General features: G+C 42.3%; 1 protein-coding gene across 1 annotated transcript; it reads left to right on the top strand.

Moving 5' to 3' along the window:
- The first annotated feature begins 3,248 nt into the window (after window positions 1-3,248).
- LOC123443271 (cyclin-A1-2-like) lies at window positions 3,249-7,612 on the top strand. Its single transcript, XM_045119598.1, has 11 exons — window positions 3,249-3,632; window positions 4,426-4,828; window positions 4,937-5,070; window positions 5,726-5,818; window positions 5,914-6,047; window positions 6,148-6,223; window positions 6,300-6,376; window positions 6,464-6,497; window positions 6,590-6,739; window positions 6,838-6,972; window positions 7,067-7,612. The coding sequence occupies exons 1-11, from the start codon at window positions 3,393-3,395 to the stop codon at window positions 7,136-7,138; spliced, it is 1,548 nt and encodes a 515-aa protein (XP_044975533.1). The 5' UTR covers window positions 3,249-3,392; the 3' UTR covers window positions 7,139-7,612.
- Window positions 7,613-20,282: the final 12,670 nt, after the last annotated feature.

Genomic DNA, 20,282 nt, shown 5'->3' with positions numbered 1-20,282 from the left:
TGTAGTCTAGACGGTTAGATTTAATCCAATGGATTGATCTGATGGTGATATATTTTCGTATACGTTTATGGGGTGTCTGTAAGAAAAAAAATATTGGCTTGTTTATTAGTAGTATAGATGCTATACTTTGGCAGTAAACCGAGCAAGTCATGGCCAGAAAACGAACGAAATGTGTGGTAGAGAAGCCTAACAAAATACCTTTATGTTTGAAACCAAAAGACACCAGGCCCACACGAGCCCACCGTGCATGGTTGAGAACTCCAATCGAACGATTCATTTCATCCTCACAGTTCGTTGGGGTCGCCACCGATAAAAATGGAGGCTCATGCGTCAATCCATTTTTAAAACGCATCTGCTTGTCGTCCGTGCGGACCCATTTCAGACCAAAATTTAGGGTTAAAATGCGTCGGCGCGGACGCGAAGTGGACGCGGCACGCAACCTCTCATGTCCGCGCCCATCCACACGTAGCTCCCCGTCAATAATCAGCGACATCTTTATTAAGGACGACTGCCCACCGTGGGCCCACACGCCAGCGACCCGAGACGTCCTTTTTTAATTTGAGCGTGCGGGGGTCTGCCTCATCCTCTTCTAGAAGCCATTCCCATCTAGCCATCCGCTGCACCCTCGTCGATGACAAACCCTAGCCACCACCATGGGTTTCTTGTCCGGCTCGAGCGCTTTGGCAAAGACAAGGGTAAGTACCTGCGCCGTCCCTGTCTGCACGCCTCGGCAGCGGATCAGCGTACTGGTCTACCAGGCGAGGTGGCACTGGGAGCACCCCATCCCCCTCCCCTATCCCGACGTCACGTTGCCGCACGACTATCATTTGGATCCAAATAGGATCCTAATACGAGCAATGCCGTGGTCGGTGCGGGTGCATGCGGAGGAGGTGAGATGCCGGCAGCAGCAGCTGACGCCAGAGCAGCGGCACAACCCCGTGTACGCTATAGACTCTCCCAAATGGGAGGACTGGTTTGCGTGGGAGCACGAGGAGCAGCACCAGCGTGGCGTCCGCGACGTGATGGCTGGACCACTGTCGCCCCCTCGTTGTACGCGAAGAGGACCAGGAGACGGAGGCCGCATAACAGAATGCGTTGGCAGCCGTCGTGTGTGCAAGCGAGGAGGAAGCGCGCCTCAAGGAGGAGGAGGAGGCTTACCTGACACAGATGGCGGAGGCCATGGCGCTCTCCGCTACCGGTGACTGCGTCGTGCCGCCGTTGGCCCCGCCGTCCCACGCCAAGGCTGAGCCAGGGCCGCTGGCCCTCAAGCCCGAGCAATATGTCTGGGACGGGGTGGTGCGCGAGTGGGTCAGCGCGCTACCCGTCTGGTTGGTGCGATGCCGGAGCAGGAGGCGGCTTCCCTGGAGCACTGACGGTAGCGGCGGCTGGCGGAGGAGCGCGCAAAGGCCCAACGGCTTGAGCAGCTGGAGCGCGAGACCAAAGCTGGGGAGGAGGAGCATCGTGCTGCTCAGCCAGCGCCGGTGCAGCCACCGACGAACACGTCGCCGTCGCCTGGGAGACGGCCTTCCCCTGGGCTGGCCCCGCGCCAACGCTCATCGACCTCACCGGCACCGACGACGAGGACGAGGACGAGGAGGACACCTATGACAACGTGCCTCCTTGTTTTTAGCTTACTTAAATTTTCTATTTAATGCAATGTGGACTTCGTGGGACTATCGCTAGCCTTTGAAGACGTCATTAATGTCTAGTTAACGTTTTTCATATTTTTAAAATATTTATTATATTTTTTTCATGTCACCTTAAAATGGGTCATGACCGCGTTGAAACGGAAACATCAACTCCATTACAAAAACAAACATGAATATCCACCGGACCGATTCAAAAGAACAAAATACAAACAAATCATGCATCCGCTTAAGTCGCGCGGTTGGAGTTGCTGTGAAACAAGCTTACCGTGAAGCCCTCAACTCAAGTACGGGCGGCCGGTCGCCGGCATGACTGAACGGTCACTGACAGCAACAGCATCAGCATTAGCTTCCGGATCCAAAAATGGCACGGACCTACCTAGCCCGGAGGAGGCAGTATCAGCACTTGAGCAGACAGATGCGGGCCCCGCCCCCGCCTTGCCTACTGTGACGTTACCGTAGTGCCTAGTCCATACAGTGGCTTTTCGCATAGCACACTCCCAGATCTTTGCTTTCCAGCCCCTCGGACTACCAGTTCGAAAAATGTTTAAAACCCAAAGCCCTCCGTTCAGTCCAGAGACCGCTGGTGGCACGTGCCGCTTTCGGGTCATCGGCCATTCGGCCCGTTGGTGGCCGGTGAGGAGGCAGCGCGCAGCGGCAGTTCAAACTTCAAACCGCGAGGAGCAGCAAAGCCGACGGACGGGGCCCATCCAGCGCACGCACGCTCCCCGAGCCAGGAGGCCGTTGCCGTTCCGACGGACGGACGCGATCGGCCGGAGGTTCAAACCCCGCCCGTGTCAGTCACTCCACACCAGTAGCTAAATCAAGGAAAAATATACTGTCCTCCCGGTTTTTTAGAATGGAAAAAAAATATGTTGTCCTTGATTGAAGAAAACAAAGAAAGAAGGAGAAATAGAGAGGGCGCTGGATATCATGCCACGTGGTACTAGGAGCCAGGAGGGAAGGAGAGGAGAGTGTGCATCGAGCGCTTCCCTAAGTCGCACCGTGACAAAAGGGAGCCCCCCAACCCCACCACACGCCGGTTTCAAATTTCGAAATTCGAACGGGGAGGAGAGCCGTGGGGCAATCTGTAACGGCAATAAACACATGGCAGCAGCGGCCTTGGTCCTCTAAACTCACGTAGTACTTGTACTTACTTGTGTTTCAAAAGAAGAAGAAGTCTACTACTGTGACACAAACTGCAATCCACGTGTCATTTTTCTGATGTGCAATTTTCGTATAAAAGTAAACTATATACACTACGATTTCTTACATAATATTGTACTATTGTAATGCTATTTTATCTTGCTAAAATTAGTTTTGCTCCTAGTACATGTCACTAACTACTACAGTGGAAGCTCAATCCAGGCTACTACAGTACATTTCCTCCGTTGGCACACCGCGGAGAATAAACCTGAAACCCATCTCAGGTCCAGCGTAGAGGCCAGTTTGAAATTCAAGCGATTAGTTAATTGACAGCCCAAATAGGCAAGTAGCCCCTAGGAAGGAAACTATTTTGAAAGGACAGGGTGTTTTGTCAAAATATAGCCACCCCCTTCCATCCCTCTTCTTCTCCCCCCCGACGCCCTCCCGAAACCCCAGGGCTCTGTCTGCCGTGCCGGGACACCAAACCCTCGCTCGCCTCTCCCCTCCCCCGCTCCCCCCTACAAATCCCACGCGAGGTCGGTGGTTGTGGTGGTGGCAGCGACCGAGCGAAGCTCCACCGCCGTCACGCCCGCGCGCCCGATGTCGAGCAACCCCGCCGCCCCCCGCCGCTTCTCCTCGGCGATGTCGACCGCGACGGCCAAGCGCCCGGCCGTGCCGGAGGGCGCCGCGGGGGCAAGGCCGGCCGCGGGACCCGCCGCCGCCGCGCCGCAGCAGCAGGCGAAGAAGCGCGTGGCGCTCGGCAACCTCACCAACGTCGCCGCGGCGGCCGGGGGCAGGGCCGGCTGCGGGAAGATCGCCGTCGTAACGGCCGGCAATGCGGTACGGATCCGATCCCGAGGGGATTGCCTCTTTTGTTCGTTGTTGTGGGATGAAATTGAAATGGTTGCCGTTTTTCTCGTGTGGGGCTGAGATCGTGGGCCGGTTTAATTTGAATTTTGAATGGTTATTATGGTTGGAGCCCTGGCGTGGCGAGAGCACGGGCGCAGGGTGCAGTCGCTCCTGCTCTTGCTTCTGCCTATGCGGTTCTACGGATGGATCAAGTGCATTGCCCTGTTCCCTTGGATAGGATAGGAAAATCCTCGATGCGGAGATTTGGATGCGGCTTCCATCCTTTGAGGCGACAAGTCATACGTTTAGTAGTAGATTTTCTGGTATCAGGGGACATGCGCTGCGATTTACTGCCTCCTGTATTGACTTGTGCTTTTCATACTACGATGTTTCTGGGTTGATATTGGCTTGTCGTGTTTTCCATTTCATGGATTTCTCATCTTCCACTTTTCCCAAAAATTTTATGCTTTTTGGTGTGCGTTATTGGCTGCCATTTTCATTCAATTTTGCGCCTTTGCCAGTACTGCTCTTTCTACTGCGGATCATATTTCACGAGTTTGGTTCATTTTCTCGCTAAAATTCTTGCTGAGAGTTTATGCTCAAAATCTTAAACTGTACTGAACAGTTTAGCATATACTCGTTACTTTGGAATTTTCAAATATTAGTACTAGTATAATCCAGGCTTGATATTTGCACAATCTGTAATCCACCTGTGCTTACTGATGCATGCCTGAGAGCAAGAGATTTGAAATCGGTTACTTACTTTTGTTTAATTGTAATGCAGAGGTTGAGTTCAGCTACCGCAGCTGCACCCGTGAAGAAGGGATCTTTGCCAGGTGCTCGGAATGCAAACGCAAATCGGGGCTCGGCTGTGAAATCGGCTTCCACCAAGCCAGCTCCTGTCACATCTCGCCATGAGGGCTCCGTGCAGAAGGAGAGTGCTCCTCCTCCTCGGAAGGTGCCTACTGTGGTGCCGATTGCCGTGCCTGCCGTTATACCCTTCAGCAGCTTCGTGTCTCCCGGACATTCAGGAGATTCCATTTCCACTGACGAGACTATGTCAAGTTGCGACTCTATGAAGAGCCCGGACTTCGAGTACATTGATAACGGTGACTCCTCATTGCTGGATTCTCTACAGCGACGGGCAAATGAAAACCTGCGCATTTCAGATGATAGAACTGTGGAAGGTTCGTTTTCCTTTCTGAACATTGACCATTATGTTTAGGACGTGTGCTCTTATAGTCTGCCTTGCTAGACCTTTTGAGATTAATGTAATGCCTTTTGTTCTTTTGCAGGAACTAAGTGGAAGAAGGATGCTACTGCCCCAATGGAAATTGACAACGTTTGTGACGTTGATGATAACTATGAGGATCCACAGCTGTGTGCTACTCTTGCTTCTGATATCTATATGCACTTGCGAGAAGCTGAGGTGTGCATTCATTTCATCGTCTTCTTTCAGCCTTCTCCTTCAAAATGTTGTGATCAGAACAGACTAGTATATCTTCTACAATACATGATGACATGATTATTAGACTGAAAAGCCTTCTGTAGTTTGCGCATGCTCATAATGTTGCTTGCCCTTCTCAGCTTGTGGCCTAGAGACCTTATTGTCAGTTACGAGGAATGTGTAAAAAGAAGCAGTAGCAAATGCCAATTGCTTGGTTGTCAGTTCCCGAAAACATCCATTGAGAACTAGATGAATGTAGACGCTACACTAACATTTTCTGAGATCAGGTTCACATAAACTAAAGCTATTGTCAGTACATTTTGGAACACCATACATTAATGTGTTGTATTTTTCACAAATTGATGTCAGGATGTCAAAAGGCAGTATTAAAATAATGTTAGGTGGTGTATGATAGAGGAGTTCATGCACGATGGAGTAGCCATGTTGTAGTAAGACACCCTTGAAGTCGTAATGGAGTAATGTTCTCCACAATGAACTAAATTAAGTTCAATAAAAGTGGATGCAAACTTGATCTATATACACATACTCTTCTCAATGAACTAAACTAAGTTCAATAAAAATGGATGTCTACTAGATATGTCTCTGTTGTTGTAATGCTCTATTTATTTCTCAACAGACTAGGAAAAGACCATCAACTGATTTTCTGGAAACAATTCAGAAGGATGTGAACCCAAGCATGAGGGCTATCCTGATTGACTGGCTTGTGGAAGTAAGCTATTCCAGCTGACAAAGCAAATTTTGTAACAGTTTATAAGCCTGGAGGCCACTCTTTTCATCATTGTATTGATGCATTACTTCTTGCAGGTTGCTGAAGAATATCGTCTTGTTCCTGATACCTTATACCTGACAGTCAACTATATTGACCGTTACCTTTCCGGCAATGAGATCAATCGCCAAAGGCTGCAATTACTCGGTGTCGCTTGCATGCTTATAGCTGCGTAAGATACTAAGCTCCAGCAAGTTCATTTTTATTTATTTCAGTTACTCTTGATTGGAATTTCATTGTCAGCATACTAATTTTTCTCATTCAATTTTCAGTAAATATGAGGAGATCTGTGCACCTCAGGTAGAAGAATTCTGCTACATCACTGACAATACATACTTCAAGGATGAGGTTAGTGTGATATTACATCAGATTGTTCAGTGTTTGTCATTTTGTCTCCGCCATTCTCTGATTCATAGATAAACAGGTTTTGGACATGGAAGCTTCCGTCCTTAATTACCTGAAGTTTGAGATGACCGCACCTACAGCAAAGTGCTTTTTAAGGTTTTGCTCTTTTTCATGTGGCAATAAATTTCAAGAAATCATAGCAACGAAATACCAATTCTAATCGTTATTTCTTGAATACAACAGGAGATTTGTACGGGCTGCACAAGTCTGCGATGAGGTATAGCTCTCTTGATCAGCTTCTGGTAACTTACTGCAATTCAATATGTCACATATTTTGTAGCATGGTATTGATTATTTTTCTTTCTACAGGATCCACCTTTGCATCTGGAGTTCCTAGCCAACTATGTAGCTGAGCTATCACTGCTTGAGTACAGTCTACTTGCTTACCCTCCTTCACTTGTAGCGGCCTCTGCAATTTTCTTGTCGAAGTTCATACTGCAGCCAGCAAAGCATCCCTGGGTAAGTGCAGCTTTCACAAATCTTCCGAGTATTTGCCGATTCAAAATGTTGCTTGATTGAGCTAACATGTACTACTTCCCATTGTGAACTGGAAGCAGAACTCCACCCTTGCCCACTACACACAGTACAAGCCGTCGGAGCTATGCGATTGTGTGAAGGCGCTGCACCGCCTTTTCAGCGTTGGTCCTGGGAGTAATCTTCCTGCAATCAGAGAAAAGTACAGTCAACATAAGGTAACCAATAGTGTTGATATTATGCCACCAAATTTCTTCAGTTATTATGCTATAACGTTGCTGATGATGCCTTCCTTTACCATTCTTTTCTCAGTACAAATTTGTCGGGAAGAAGCAATGTCCAACTTCAGTGCCGGCAGAATTCTTCCGGGACGCAGCATGCTAGCGAATAAAAATGCCCAGGAGTAGTTCCAGTTGCTTACTGAATTCTTCATCTTGTGGTGGGCTCAAATTGGAGTTGCGCCACTGATCCTCGCGGACACTATAGTTCCATCCCAAGACATGCCAGTGCCTTGCGTTTGTTTTGGGGGATCGGCAATGTAGATTCTAGATTGATGCTGATGTCGTTGTGGTAGTGGTATTGTAGCGGCGTGCTTTTTGTTTCCTTAACTTCTCCTTCTTCTGCTCTCTGCTGTTGTCTTTCTTTCTTTCTGTACCTATAGTCTAGAGCCCGGGTTTTTCAGGTGCATGTACATTGGAGAGCAATGCAGCAGAAGCATAAACATCTTGTTTGTAATGGCATGATACTGAGTCACTTGGTTGACATATTGTTTGGGATGCCCGTCCCTCCCATGTATGAGAATGTGGTGGCATTATTAGTGTGATATCTTAATAAGACACCACATTTTGACAGTGCTAATTCTGAATAAGCTCCTGCATGATGCTGTATTAAACAAATAAAAAAACATTTCGTACACTATATGATGGCTGGGGCTTTTGTGTTAGAGATATGGGTGGCTGAGGCTTTTGTGTCGGATCCTCGATTCGCTGCAAATTTAATATGGGTGGCTTGGCCTTTGCGTTAGATAATCTGGTTCTAAATTTGTCATGGAGATGTTTCTCATCCAGAATGTGCAATAGAAAATTTGTAGAGCTTCCAGATTACGGTCAACGTACCGCTTGTTGACCGTTAAGTTGCTTGTGAAAAGATCATCTTCCTCTAGTGGCTGAAGACTATAAGTGACATTCGGCATTTGTCATTTACTATGGTAGCATTCCGTTTGTATTTAGGCAAATATTTAACATCATTAGACATATGATATAACAAATATCTAAAACATTGCAGCTTTGCACGGAGGCCTCCAATGGAAACCCGTGGCGATATCCTAATGCTTTGGGACGATGCCTTTGTCACCGACATGTCCACAACCGAGTTTTGCTTCTCGGCGACGGTCTTTGAACTGATTGCTTCTGTTTATGGGCCTACCGCAACTAGTAGGAAGGACTTCTTCAATGAGCTCATGGCACAAAAACCAATCAATGGTGTAAAATGGTTGGCTCAAGACGAGTTCAAACAAATCTATCGGGCTAAAGACAAGAACAAAATAAACAAGCCGTAGCCGCCTCAACCGTTTCTTTGCCGCCCTTGACACATGCGAGCTTAAAGAGATGCACCTTCAAAATGGCCGCTTCACCTAGAGCAACGAGAGACCAAATCTTACCCTCTGTAAGCTTGACTCTTCTCTCTACAATGTTGAGTGGGATATGCAGTTCTAATCCAATGTGCTCCATGTCGCGTCCTCTTCGTTATCGGATCACTGTCCGCTCCTTCTGGTTGATAGCAGGGGACCAAAAAGACCGAGGTGTTTCAAATTTGAGAATATTTTGACGTGCATTCCGGGCTTCACTGAGTTTATGCAAAAGGCTTGGGATGTGGACAACATTCATAAAGAGACATGCGAAAGATTAAGCTCAGGGAAACGGGGATACTGCTCACGAAATGGAGTAAAAAGCTTTTCTTGAAGGCTAAGATGAACCTCCATCGGCCCTCATTATCATTCTTTGGCTCGATGTCGCATGAAACCCGGCCTCCATCAGCGAAGGAGCACGACCTCCGAAATACGCTCAAGCGACATGTCGTTAGTCTGGCTGTGACAGAAAGCGAAAGAAAAAAATATAGCAGTGTGCTCACATAGCCAACAACGTAGAGGGTGACACTAACACAAAGTTTATCCACCTAAGGGCCAACACAAGGCTAAGGAAAATGACATCCAATAACTAAAGCGAGGAAATTGATGGGTCATCAATCACAAACTCAAAGAGAAAATCATTCACGAGCACTTTGCGGGAACCATTGGTAGAGGGACACCTAGGCCGCTGGACCTCAATTGGGGGAGCTTGGAGTTCGTCTTTGTCGACATGCACGACATTGATGACATCATCAGGGAGGAGCAGGTCAAGATGTCGGCGACAAGGCTCCGAGTCCAGATGGATTCATCGACTCCTAGAAATGTTGGTTGATGTCTACTACGCAACTTCATTATTGTAGATGTTGTTGGGCCTCCAAGTGCGGAGTTTTGAAGGACAACAACAAATTTCCCTCCAGTAGACGAACTAAGGTTTATCAATCTCTGGGAGGTATAGGCTGAATATGGTCTCTCTCAAACAAACCTACAATCAAATGCAAGAAATCTCTTGTGTCCTCAACACACCCAGTACAATGGTAAATTGTGTAGGTGCACTAGTTCGGCAAAGAGATGGTGATACAAGTGTAATATGGATAGTAGATATAGGTTTTGTAATCTAAAATTATAAAAACAGCAAGGTAACAAGTGACAAAAGTGAGCAAAAACGGTGTTGCAATGCTTAGAAATAAGGCATAGGGTTCGTACTTTCACTAGTGCAACCTCTCAATAGTGCTAACATAATTGAATCATATAACCATCCCTCAATGTGCCGCAAAGAATCACTCCAAAGTTCTTATCTAGAGGAGAACATAAGATGAAATTGTTGTAGGTAGCAAAAGCACCTCAAAGTTATCCTTTCAGATCGATCTATATAAGTGTCACAAATAGCCCTAGAGTTCGTACTAGAATAACAACATATAATACACATCAATCAACTCTAATGTCACCACAAGTATCCATGAGTTAACTGTTCGACATGCATCAAATAATTTTAGATTCATCATATTCAATCCAACACAAAGTACTTCAAGAGTACCCCAATATTTCTATCGAAGAAAGTAGGACGGAAATGTGCATCAACCTATGTGCATAGATCACCCCAATGTCATAGGAATCCGCATGTTGATTACCAAAAATAGATAGCCCATTGTCACCACGGGTATCCACATGCAAGATATATATCAAGTGTTCTCAAATCCAATCCAACATAACAAAACCTCAAAGGAAACACTCAATTCATCACACCAAGATAGCAAGGGAAGAACACCATATGATCTAACTATATTAGCAACACACGTTATACATCAAGACCGTGCCATCTCAAGAACATGATAGAGAGAGAGAGAGACCAACCATATAGTTGTTGGTACATACTCTAAGCCCTGAGGGTGAACTACTCCCTCCATATCATGGAGACCGTCGGGATGATGAAGATGGCCTACAGTAATGATTTCCCCCTTTGACAGGGTGCCGGAAAATAGCTCTGGATGAGATCGCTTAGGAATATTGGCTTGTGGCAGCGGAGCGGAAGTTCTCTGTGTCCTCGGATTTCCTCGATTTATAGGATTTTTTAGCTTAGGTTTCACGTGAGGGGGTTCATGAGGTGATGACAAGCTCGAGGGTCGCGCCCCCTTTGCTTGTGACCTTCTTGGCCACCCCTAGCACCCTTTGATGCTCCATGGGCCTCTTCTGTTCCATAAAAAACACCAAAAAGTTTCTGTCAATTCCGAGAACTTTTATTTTTTGCACAAAACCAACACCACGGTAATTCTTTTGAAAACAACATCAGTCCGGGTAGACATGGTGTATAATTATATAAAAGTGCATCAAAGCCATATAAAACTTGGGTAGACATGGTGTGAACACTTCATAATTTATCGATATGTTAGAGACGTATGAGCATCCGCAAGCTTAATTCCTACTCGTCCTTGAGTAGGTAAATGATAAAAGAAGTAATTTGTGAAGTGAATGCTAGCATAGTGCATAAGTTTGTAATCACTTTTTCTACCATCATAACAATAACTCTTTCTCATAAAACTCATCATGCTAAAGTAGCAAACAATTCACACGCTAAGGTTCAAAGAATGCATTCTTTTTCAAACTTAACAACCTATATTCTTAGTCATCAAATATTTACAATTCATATTGTTTTCTATGAAGTTTGAGTAAGAGCTACCCATACTCAATTATCATATAGTCTTCTATGATTGCTTAGTACTCAAAGCGTATTTTTAGAACAAACATTATCCGTCAAACACTAAGAAAGATACATGATTTGTCGTCAACGTATCTATAATTTTTTATTATTCCATGCTGATATATTATCATTTTAGAATACTTTTGGGGTATTTATTTACCATTTTATATTATTTTTGAGCACTAACCTATTCACCCAGTGCCGAGTGCCACTTGTTGTTTTATGCATGTTTTTCACTTTTTAGGTTTTCCATACCAAACAAAGTCCAATTGACCCGAAAGTTTTTGATGATTTTTTCTGGACCAAAAGAAGACCGAGGAGTATCGGAAGAAAGCTCGAGGCTGCATGAGGGGTCCACAAGCTAACATAATGCAACCACGGGTGCGACTTGATGGCTTGTGCCTTCCTCGTGGCCCTCCCAACTCTGTTCTTTGGATTATAAGTTCTCTTTTACCCTAGAAACACCAAAAGGAGCCCCGAAACACTTTTTACGCTCCCGCAAGTCTCTGTTCCGATGAGAGGCCATGTGGAGTTCCGTTCCAGCACCCTGCCGGAGGGGGGGAGTCGATCATGGAGAGCCTCTTCATCAACCTTGCCGCCCTCGCAATGATGTGTGAGTAGTTCACCATAGACCTACGGGTCCATATACAGTACCTAGATGGCAATCTATCTCTCTCTTTGATCTTCAATACAATGATCATCATATCTTCGCTTTGATCCACATGATGTAATTCCTTTTGCTTGGTGCATTTGTTGGGATCCAATGAATTGTGGGTTTATGTTCAGATTTTTCATGACAAACATTTGAGTCTCCTCTAAATACTTATATGATTCTTATGTGCATGACTATAATATCTTCGTAATTCTCTGATCTATTGAAATAGTTTGGCCAACTAGATCGATATTTATTCGATGAGAGAGGTGCATTGTAGTTGGTTCAAATTGGCGAATTTCTATATCATAGTGACAGAAGGGGACAAGATGCATCTTTGTGTTGCTGCTACTAAGGATAAAATGATCTGGTTTATTCATATTGCTTGAGTTTACTTTGTCTACATCATGTCATTGTTCTCCATGCATCACTCTATTTTACAATACTCTAGATGCATGCTCGATAGCGGTCGATGAGTGCAGTAATAGTAATAGGTGCACGCAGGAGTTGTCCTATTTGTTTATGGACGTGATGCCTATATACACATGATCATTGCCATGAATATCGCATAATTATCCGCTTTTATGTCAATTGCCCAATAGTAATTTCTTTACCCTCTATATGCTATTTTTCATGGGAGATGCCATTAGGGAAGGCTATGACCCCCAGGTCTATTCACAACATATACAAAAAACCTTCAATAACTTGCTTCCATTTACTTATTTTTATTTTATCTTGCTATCTACAATTATCTACACACCTCACTCGCTTGCAAATAACAAGAACAAGAGGATTGATAACCCTCTTGCACGTGTTGGGTGCAAGTTGTTTGTTCTTTTGTGTGCAAACGCTGAAGACGGCTGTGGTTGACATTCCTATTGGTTCGATAAACCTTGGTTTCATAACTAAGGGAAATAATTATCCACACTGTGCTGTGATAACATGTTCCTCTTCATGGAAAACCCAACGTGGGTCACAAGTATGAGGAAGGATTTCTGGCACCATTGCCGAGGAATATCATCACAAACTACCAAGTAACTCCACACAAAATTTGCATTCACTTCTTCCTATTTTTATTTGCTGGTATAGTTAGTTTTTCTCATAAAAAAGTAAAAATACAAAAATATTTACATTTGCTTGCTTTACTTGTCACTAGTTTGCATCTTTGCTCTCTAGTTTACCTGCCTAGCTATGCTATATTTATCCTCGTCACACCAAAATAGAAAGTAAAATGCAAAGATTAAGATAAATGGATCCTCATCCACTAGATAATATTTTCAAAATACATGTTTATGTTGAAACAATTGCTAGTGAGAGTGCACTAGATTACCTTTATGAGGTCCTGCTTGAAAATCATGAATCCAAAAATTGTGAAATTTATAAAGTGATTCATCATAGCTCCTTGAATGAAAATAATGATTGCTATATTGTTGAATTTTAATATGATCCTACATGTAATCATTATGAAAGAGGAAAATCTGGTTTTATAAATTTTCATGTTACTCACTTACCTCTCTTGATATTCAAATTGTTAATGCTTCATTCTTCCTACTTGCTTATGATAGACACTTCTTGTATTGAAAAATTGTTTGCTTATAAATATCCTATGCATAGGAAGCATGTTAGACATAGATGTGTTTTTCACTTGATTTATGATGCTTTTTTGTGTTTCAATTCTTGTCTTTTACGTTAGCATCATTACTATCTCAAGCCTATCTTAATGGTTATAAAGAAAGAGCTTGTTGGGAGACAACCCAATAGTTATCATTTGTTTGTTTGTGATAACATGATTATTGCCTCTTTAATTATTGTGTTTTTATGTTTCAATTAGTGTTTGTGCCAAGTAAAGCCTTTCAGATGATTTGTATGATGAGTATAATTTATACGATGCAAAAAAAGAAACTTTGACGTCCAGTGCAGAGTTTCTTTGAGTTTACTGGAACACATTTTAAGCTAATTTTTTTACACAATATTTCTATACAAGTTCCTCGGGATGTACTAATTGTTCAGAATTTTTGGAGTTACAGAAGTATAGGTTCATTACATATTACTATAGACTGTTCTGTTTCAGTCAGATTCTATTTTTGCTTGCATAGTTTGCTTGTTTTGATGATGCTATGGATTGTATCGGGGGTATAAGCCTTGGAGAAGTTAGAATACAATACCATATGCTAACATAAAATAAGAATCAACTTATAATAGAACCTGCAAGTGTTTGATATGTTGCTTATACTAACGGATCTCACGAAGTTTTGTTGAGTTTTATGTGATTGAAGTTTTCAAGTTTTGGGTATTATCCCGATGGACAAATGAATGAGTAGAAGCAAAAGCCTAAGCTTGGGGATGACCAAGGCATCCCAAGGTACTATTCTAGGAAGACTCAAGCGTCTTTGCTTGGGGATGCCCCGGAAGGCATCCCCTCTTTTTGTCTCAATCCATCGGTATGGCACTTGGAGCTATATTTTTATTCATTACATGATATGAGTTTTGCTTGGAGCGTCATTTGCTTTTGTTTGATTTTACTTTCAGTTTGCCACAACCATCGTTTGCTGGACACACCTACTTGAGAGAGATACCACATCATCATAATTTGTTAGCATACTGTATGTGCTTCACTTATATCTTGTGAGCTTAGCAGTTGCTCTAGTACTTAACTTATATCTTTTTGAGCACGGTGGCATGTAGATTTTATAGAAATATTATGCTCTCATTATTCACTTATATTTGTTTGAGAGTTAGATGACCAGTGACAGTAATTTGCATGGGTCATAAGACTAGATGAAAAATAACGGGTATTCTATGAGTGATAATTAAAACCATCATGTAACACATATAGAGAAATCATGGGTTAATGATATTGATGTGCTGATATGAAAAAGGTGCGAGTGCATAATTATTAATTCAGAGCGGTGTCGATATTAAGAGATGTTAAACTTCTTGTTCATGTAAAAATTAAAAGGGCATGGTGATGATGTCAAATCATTTCTATTCCTCGTTGAAATCCTAGTGTTGTTTTGAGTCGGAGTCACGCGATGGTTAATTCCTACCAACCTTCTCCCTCAGGGCATACGAGTAGTGCATTTATTTGTGATAAATTTTTTCAATAAGTACATGAGTTCTTCATGGTAATGTGACACCATGGACATACGCAATCTCACCTCCTCATATTTGCTAGACTCTTCGGTACCGTGCATCGCCCGTTCTCACCTTGAGGATTGGTGCAACTTTCGCCGATACATCCAAACCCCATGACGTGACATGCTGTGTTGCACATAGGAATTTTTATATCCTCCTCAAAACAGCCACCATACCTACCTATCATGGCATTTCCATAGCCATTCCAAAATATATTTCCATGCAAATGCCATCGTCACTTCACGTGACTAGTTCGTTCATCATCATAATGCTTTGCATGATCATATAGAGCTAACATAGTATTTGTGGCAAAGCCACCGTTCATCATATTATTGATACATGTCATTCTAGATCTTTTCACATACTGGTACACTGCCAAAGGCATTCATACAGAGTCATATCGTCCTATCAGTTTTCATATTGAGATGTAAGTAAAGAAAAGTGTGATTATCATCATTACTATAGCATTGTCGCACTGAGGGAATAAAAATGGGGGAGGCCAAATGAGCCCACCATAATAAAAAAGGGATGAAAATAAAATAAAAAAAGGAATGAGAGAAAAGAGAGAAGGGACTTTGCTACTGTCCTTTACCACAGTTGGGCCTCAAAGTGGCACCTTGTTCTTCATATAGAGAATCTCATGTCATATCATTCATATGCTAGTGGGAATCACTTTTTCATAAACTTGGCTTGTATATTCCTATGACGGGCTTCCTCAAATGCCCGAGGTCTTCATGAACAAGTAAGTTGGATGCACAACCCACTTAGCTTCAGTGGAGCTTTCATACACTTATAGCTTTAGTGCATCATTTGCATGACAATACCTACTCCTTGCATCGATACCTATCTAGGGGCATCTCCATAGCCCATTGATACGCCTAGTTGATGTGAGAATGTCTTCTCCATTTTTACCCATTTGAAACCTAGCACCATATTCTATTCCAACTTTATGCTATGTCTAATGGTTCACGCCCATGTATTGCGTGAAGAATAAAAAGTTGATGAATATTGAAAAAGTACGATCCAATTGCGTGACTTGGACACTGTGGTGCTTGACATTTGTATTAATGTAGTGAAGATGGGGCCATGCCTTGCTAATATAATAAGATGAATGGGGTAAAATAATCTTTGAGGATTGTATAAATTGAAAGATTATTCATTTTTGCTGATTATACCTATAAGTATTGTTGTGTTAATATTTGTTAATTCGTTGTTTCTCAATGAGCATACATGCATAAGGTTACATCATGGATAGCGTGTCACATCAAACAATATATTTTTTATCATTTAACTACTCGAGGACGAGCAGGAATTCAGCTTGGAGATGCTTGGTACGTCTCCAACGTATCTATAATTTTTTATTGCTCCATGCTGATATATTATCATTTTAGAATATTTTTGGGGTATTTATTTACCAAATTATATTATTTTTGAGCACTAACGTGTTGACCCAGTGCCTAGTGTCAGTTGTTGTTTTCAGCATGTTTTTCACTTTTTAGGTTTTCCATACCAAACGAAGTCCAATTGACGTGAAACTTTTTTGTGATTTTATCTCGACCAAAACAAGATTGAGGAGTATCAAAAGAAGACTGGAGGCTGCACGAGGGGCCCATAAGCCAACACGGCGTGGCCTCGAGGGAGCCCTGCTGGCTTGTGCCTCCCTCGTGGACCTCCCGACTCCGTTCTCTGGCTTATAAATTCTATTATACCCTAGAAACATGAAAAGGAATCCAGAAGCAATTTTTACGCCACCGCAAGTCTCTATTTCGACGGGAGGCCATCTAGAGCTCCGTTTGGGCACCCTGCCGGAGGGGGATTGATTATGGAGGGCCTTTTCATCAACCTTGCTGCCCTCATGATGATGTGTGAGTAGTTCACCACAGACCTACGGGTCCATGGCTAGTATCTAGATGGCAATCTCTTTCACTGTTTGATATTCAATAGAATGATCATCGCATCTTTGCTTTGATCCACATGATGTAATTCCTTTTGCGTGGTGCGTATTTTGGGATCTCATGAATTATGGGTTTATGTTCAGATTATTCATGATAAATATTTGTTTCTCCCCTAAATACTTACATGATTATTATGTGCATGATTATGATAGCTTCGTAATTCTCTCTGATCTGTTGAAATAGTTTGGTCAACTACATCGATATTTCTTCGGTGAGAGAGGTTCGTTGTAGTAGGTTCAACCTGGCGAATTTCTATATACTAGTGACAGAAGGGGGCATGATGCATCTTTGTGTTGCTGCTACTAAGAATAAAATGATGGGGTTAATTCATATTGCTTGAGTTTACTTTGTATACATCGTGTCATTGTTCACCATGCATTACTCTATTTTACTTAATATTGTAGATGCATGTTGGATAACGGATGATGAATGGAGTAATAGTAATAGGTGCATGCAGGAGTCGGCCTGTTTGTTTATGGAGGTGATGCTTATATACACATGATCATTGCAATGAATATCACAAAACTATCTGCTTTTCTATCAATTGACCAACATTAATTTGTTTACCCACTCTATGCCATTTTTCATGAGGGGCGCCATTAGGGAATGTTATGGCCCTCGGGTCTATTCACAACATATACAACAAACCTTCAATACTTTGCTGCCATTTATTTTTTTATTTTATCGTTCTTTCTACAATTATCTACACACCTCACTCGCTTGCAAATAACAAGAACAAGAGGATTGACAACCCTATTTCCCACGTTGGGTGCAAGTTGTTTGTTCTTTTGTGTGCAGCCATTGAAGACGATTGTGGTTGATATTCCTATTGGTTCGATAAACCTTGGTTTCATAACTAAGGGAAATACTTTCCCACATTGTGTTGCGATAACCCGTTCCTCTTCATGGAAAACACAACGGAGATCACAAGTATCAATAGGGTCTTAATGTTTTGCCTCCCAACTTACTTATCATAACAATAACTGTGAACAACAATAACTAATGTTCAAATATATTTGATTGGATATATAAGTTTGGATCTTCAGCACCACATGATGCTTGCCTACTAAATATTGAGGTTGAAATACAAAAATATTCCCTTCACAGAGGGAAGCAGGGGTTTGCACAGGTGTGAGGCTCATTGCTTAAAATAGAGATGAATTCATTTTGGGTGGTGTGCCATTCCTGTCAATTTCATGACAAAGGATTTGAATACATTCCATGCTAAACATGTTAATGGCAGTTCCCAAATAGAATTGGAATTTTTTCTCCCCCTCAACCATTCAAACACATTCCATGGCTAGTCGAATTCAGGGTGCCCTCCAAAGAATCAACTTTCTAGGGGGAGTTTTTGTTGTTAACTTTCTTGTATTAAGCAGGACTCAACATCCTTTTTACCATCCTCTCGTGTGTAATGACAAGTGAATAAGCACTCGTCATGAGTAGAACACACTTAGCAAGGAAGATATTGACCTCCCTGTTGGTGCACGAGCAGTATGGACACACAAAACAAATGTTTATTTGAATGTTTTAGAGATGGCACATGTAAATTTACTTGGAACGGCAGTGACATACCATATATAGGTAGGTATGTTGGACTCTCATGAAAGAAACTTGGATCAAGGATTTTGGATGCACAAGTAGCATCTCTACTTAGTACAAAATTTCGGCTAGCAAAATTTTCTAAATAAGCACCACATGTTGTAGGATCTATAACAATATAATTTCTATGCAAATATACCCAAACATAACTCTTTACTTTGTCTTTCTTGTCCAACTCCAACTTATTTGACCAAGATTGAAAATAATTAATGGGTATTCATAATCATAAAATATGTCCAAGATAATGAAATTTCTCTTCCTTATACTAATCATTCATGAATTGCTTGTATAACAAGTATTGTGATTGTCAAACTCCAATAGATTTTACTTTCTAGACCAAATGTGAACCTGGACAATTTAGATTTATGATATTCAATTCATTCACAATTTACTCTTAGGATATAAGTGAAACACAAGAGTAAACATCAAACTACTCTCATAAGATATAAGTGAAGATCAATGAGTAGTCAAACAATCAAGTAGCTATGCGAGGACTCTCTCTCTCAATAAAGATTTCAGATCTGAGAATTATTTCAAATAGAAAATACAAAATACACTCCAATAATATCACATATCATATGAACAAATATAAAACTTAGGATCAACATAGGCTAACCGATATTTGTTGATGAAGAGAGGTGGTATGCCTAACGTGGCATCCCCAAGCTTAGATGTTTGAGACTTCTTGTAATATTAACGTTTGGAGCCTTGGGCATCGCCAATCTTGATGTCTCGTGTCTCGCTATTTCCTGTCATATCATGCTTTCCCATAAATCTTAAAACTTTATCCATACAAAACTTGACAAGAACTCATGAGATAGGTTAGTGAACATAAGAATAAATCAACACTTCATTTACTGCCAAGACAAGTTGCATAATAATTTTCAAACATTAGATATTGTATACTAACATTAGAAATATGCCTTAGAGGTAATCATAAATTAGTTATTATCATATTTCCTTGTTCATGATAATGGTTTATTATCCATACTGTAATTGTATTGATTGGAAACTCAAATACATGTGTGGATACATAGACAACACAAAGTCCCTAGAAAAGCCTCTACTAGACTATCTTGTTGATCAAAGATGGTTAAGGTCTCCTAACCATAGACATGAGTTATCATTTGATAACGGGACAATATCATTAGAAGAATGATGTGACGGACCAGACCCAACCATAAGCATAGAATTTGATCGCATGACTAAGTTTATTGCTATTGCTTTCTACATGTCAAGTATGTGTTCCTAAGACCATGAGATCATGCAACTCCCTGACACCGGATGAATGCCTTGTGTGTAACAAATGTCACAACTTAACTGGGTGATCATAAATATGCTCTGCAGGTATCTCCGAGGGTGTCTGTTGGGTTGGCATGGATCGATACTAGGATTTGTCACTCTGTATGACGCAGAGGTATCTCTGGCCCACTCAACAATACAACATCACAAGAAGCATGCAAGAAATGTGACTAAGGAGTTAGTTATAGGATCTTGTATTACGGAACGAGTAAATAGACTTGCCAGTAATGATATTGAACTAGGTATGGATATACCGATGATCGAATGTTGGGCAAGTAACATACCACTAGACAAAGGGAACTGCATACCGGATTGAGTGAATCCTTAACATCATGGTTCAACTGCTAATGATATTTGTCGAATATGTGGGAACCAATATGGGCATCCAGGTCCCGCGATTGGTTATTGACCGCAGAGGTGTCTCAGTCATGTCCACATGATTCTCGAACCCGTAGGGTCCGCACGCTTAACGCTCGATTGATGCTAGAGTAGTATTGGGATATGTACGTTGGTGACCAAATCTTGTTAGGAGTCCCGGATGAGATCCCGACCATCATGAG

The sequence above is a fragment of the Hordeum vulgare genome, chromosome 3H (assembly GCF_904849725.1).
Source record: "Hordeum vulgare subsp. vulgare chromosome 3H, MorexV3_pseudomolecules_assembly, whole genome shotgun sequence".
In the NCBI taxonomy this organism is placed as follows: Eukaryota; Viridiplantae; Streptophyta; class Magnoliopsida; order Poales; family Poaceae; genus Hordeum; species Hordeum vulgare.
This window is presented reverse-complemented; position numbering and strand designations above follow the sequence as displayed.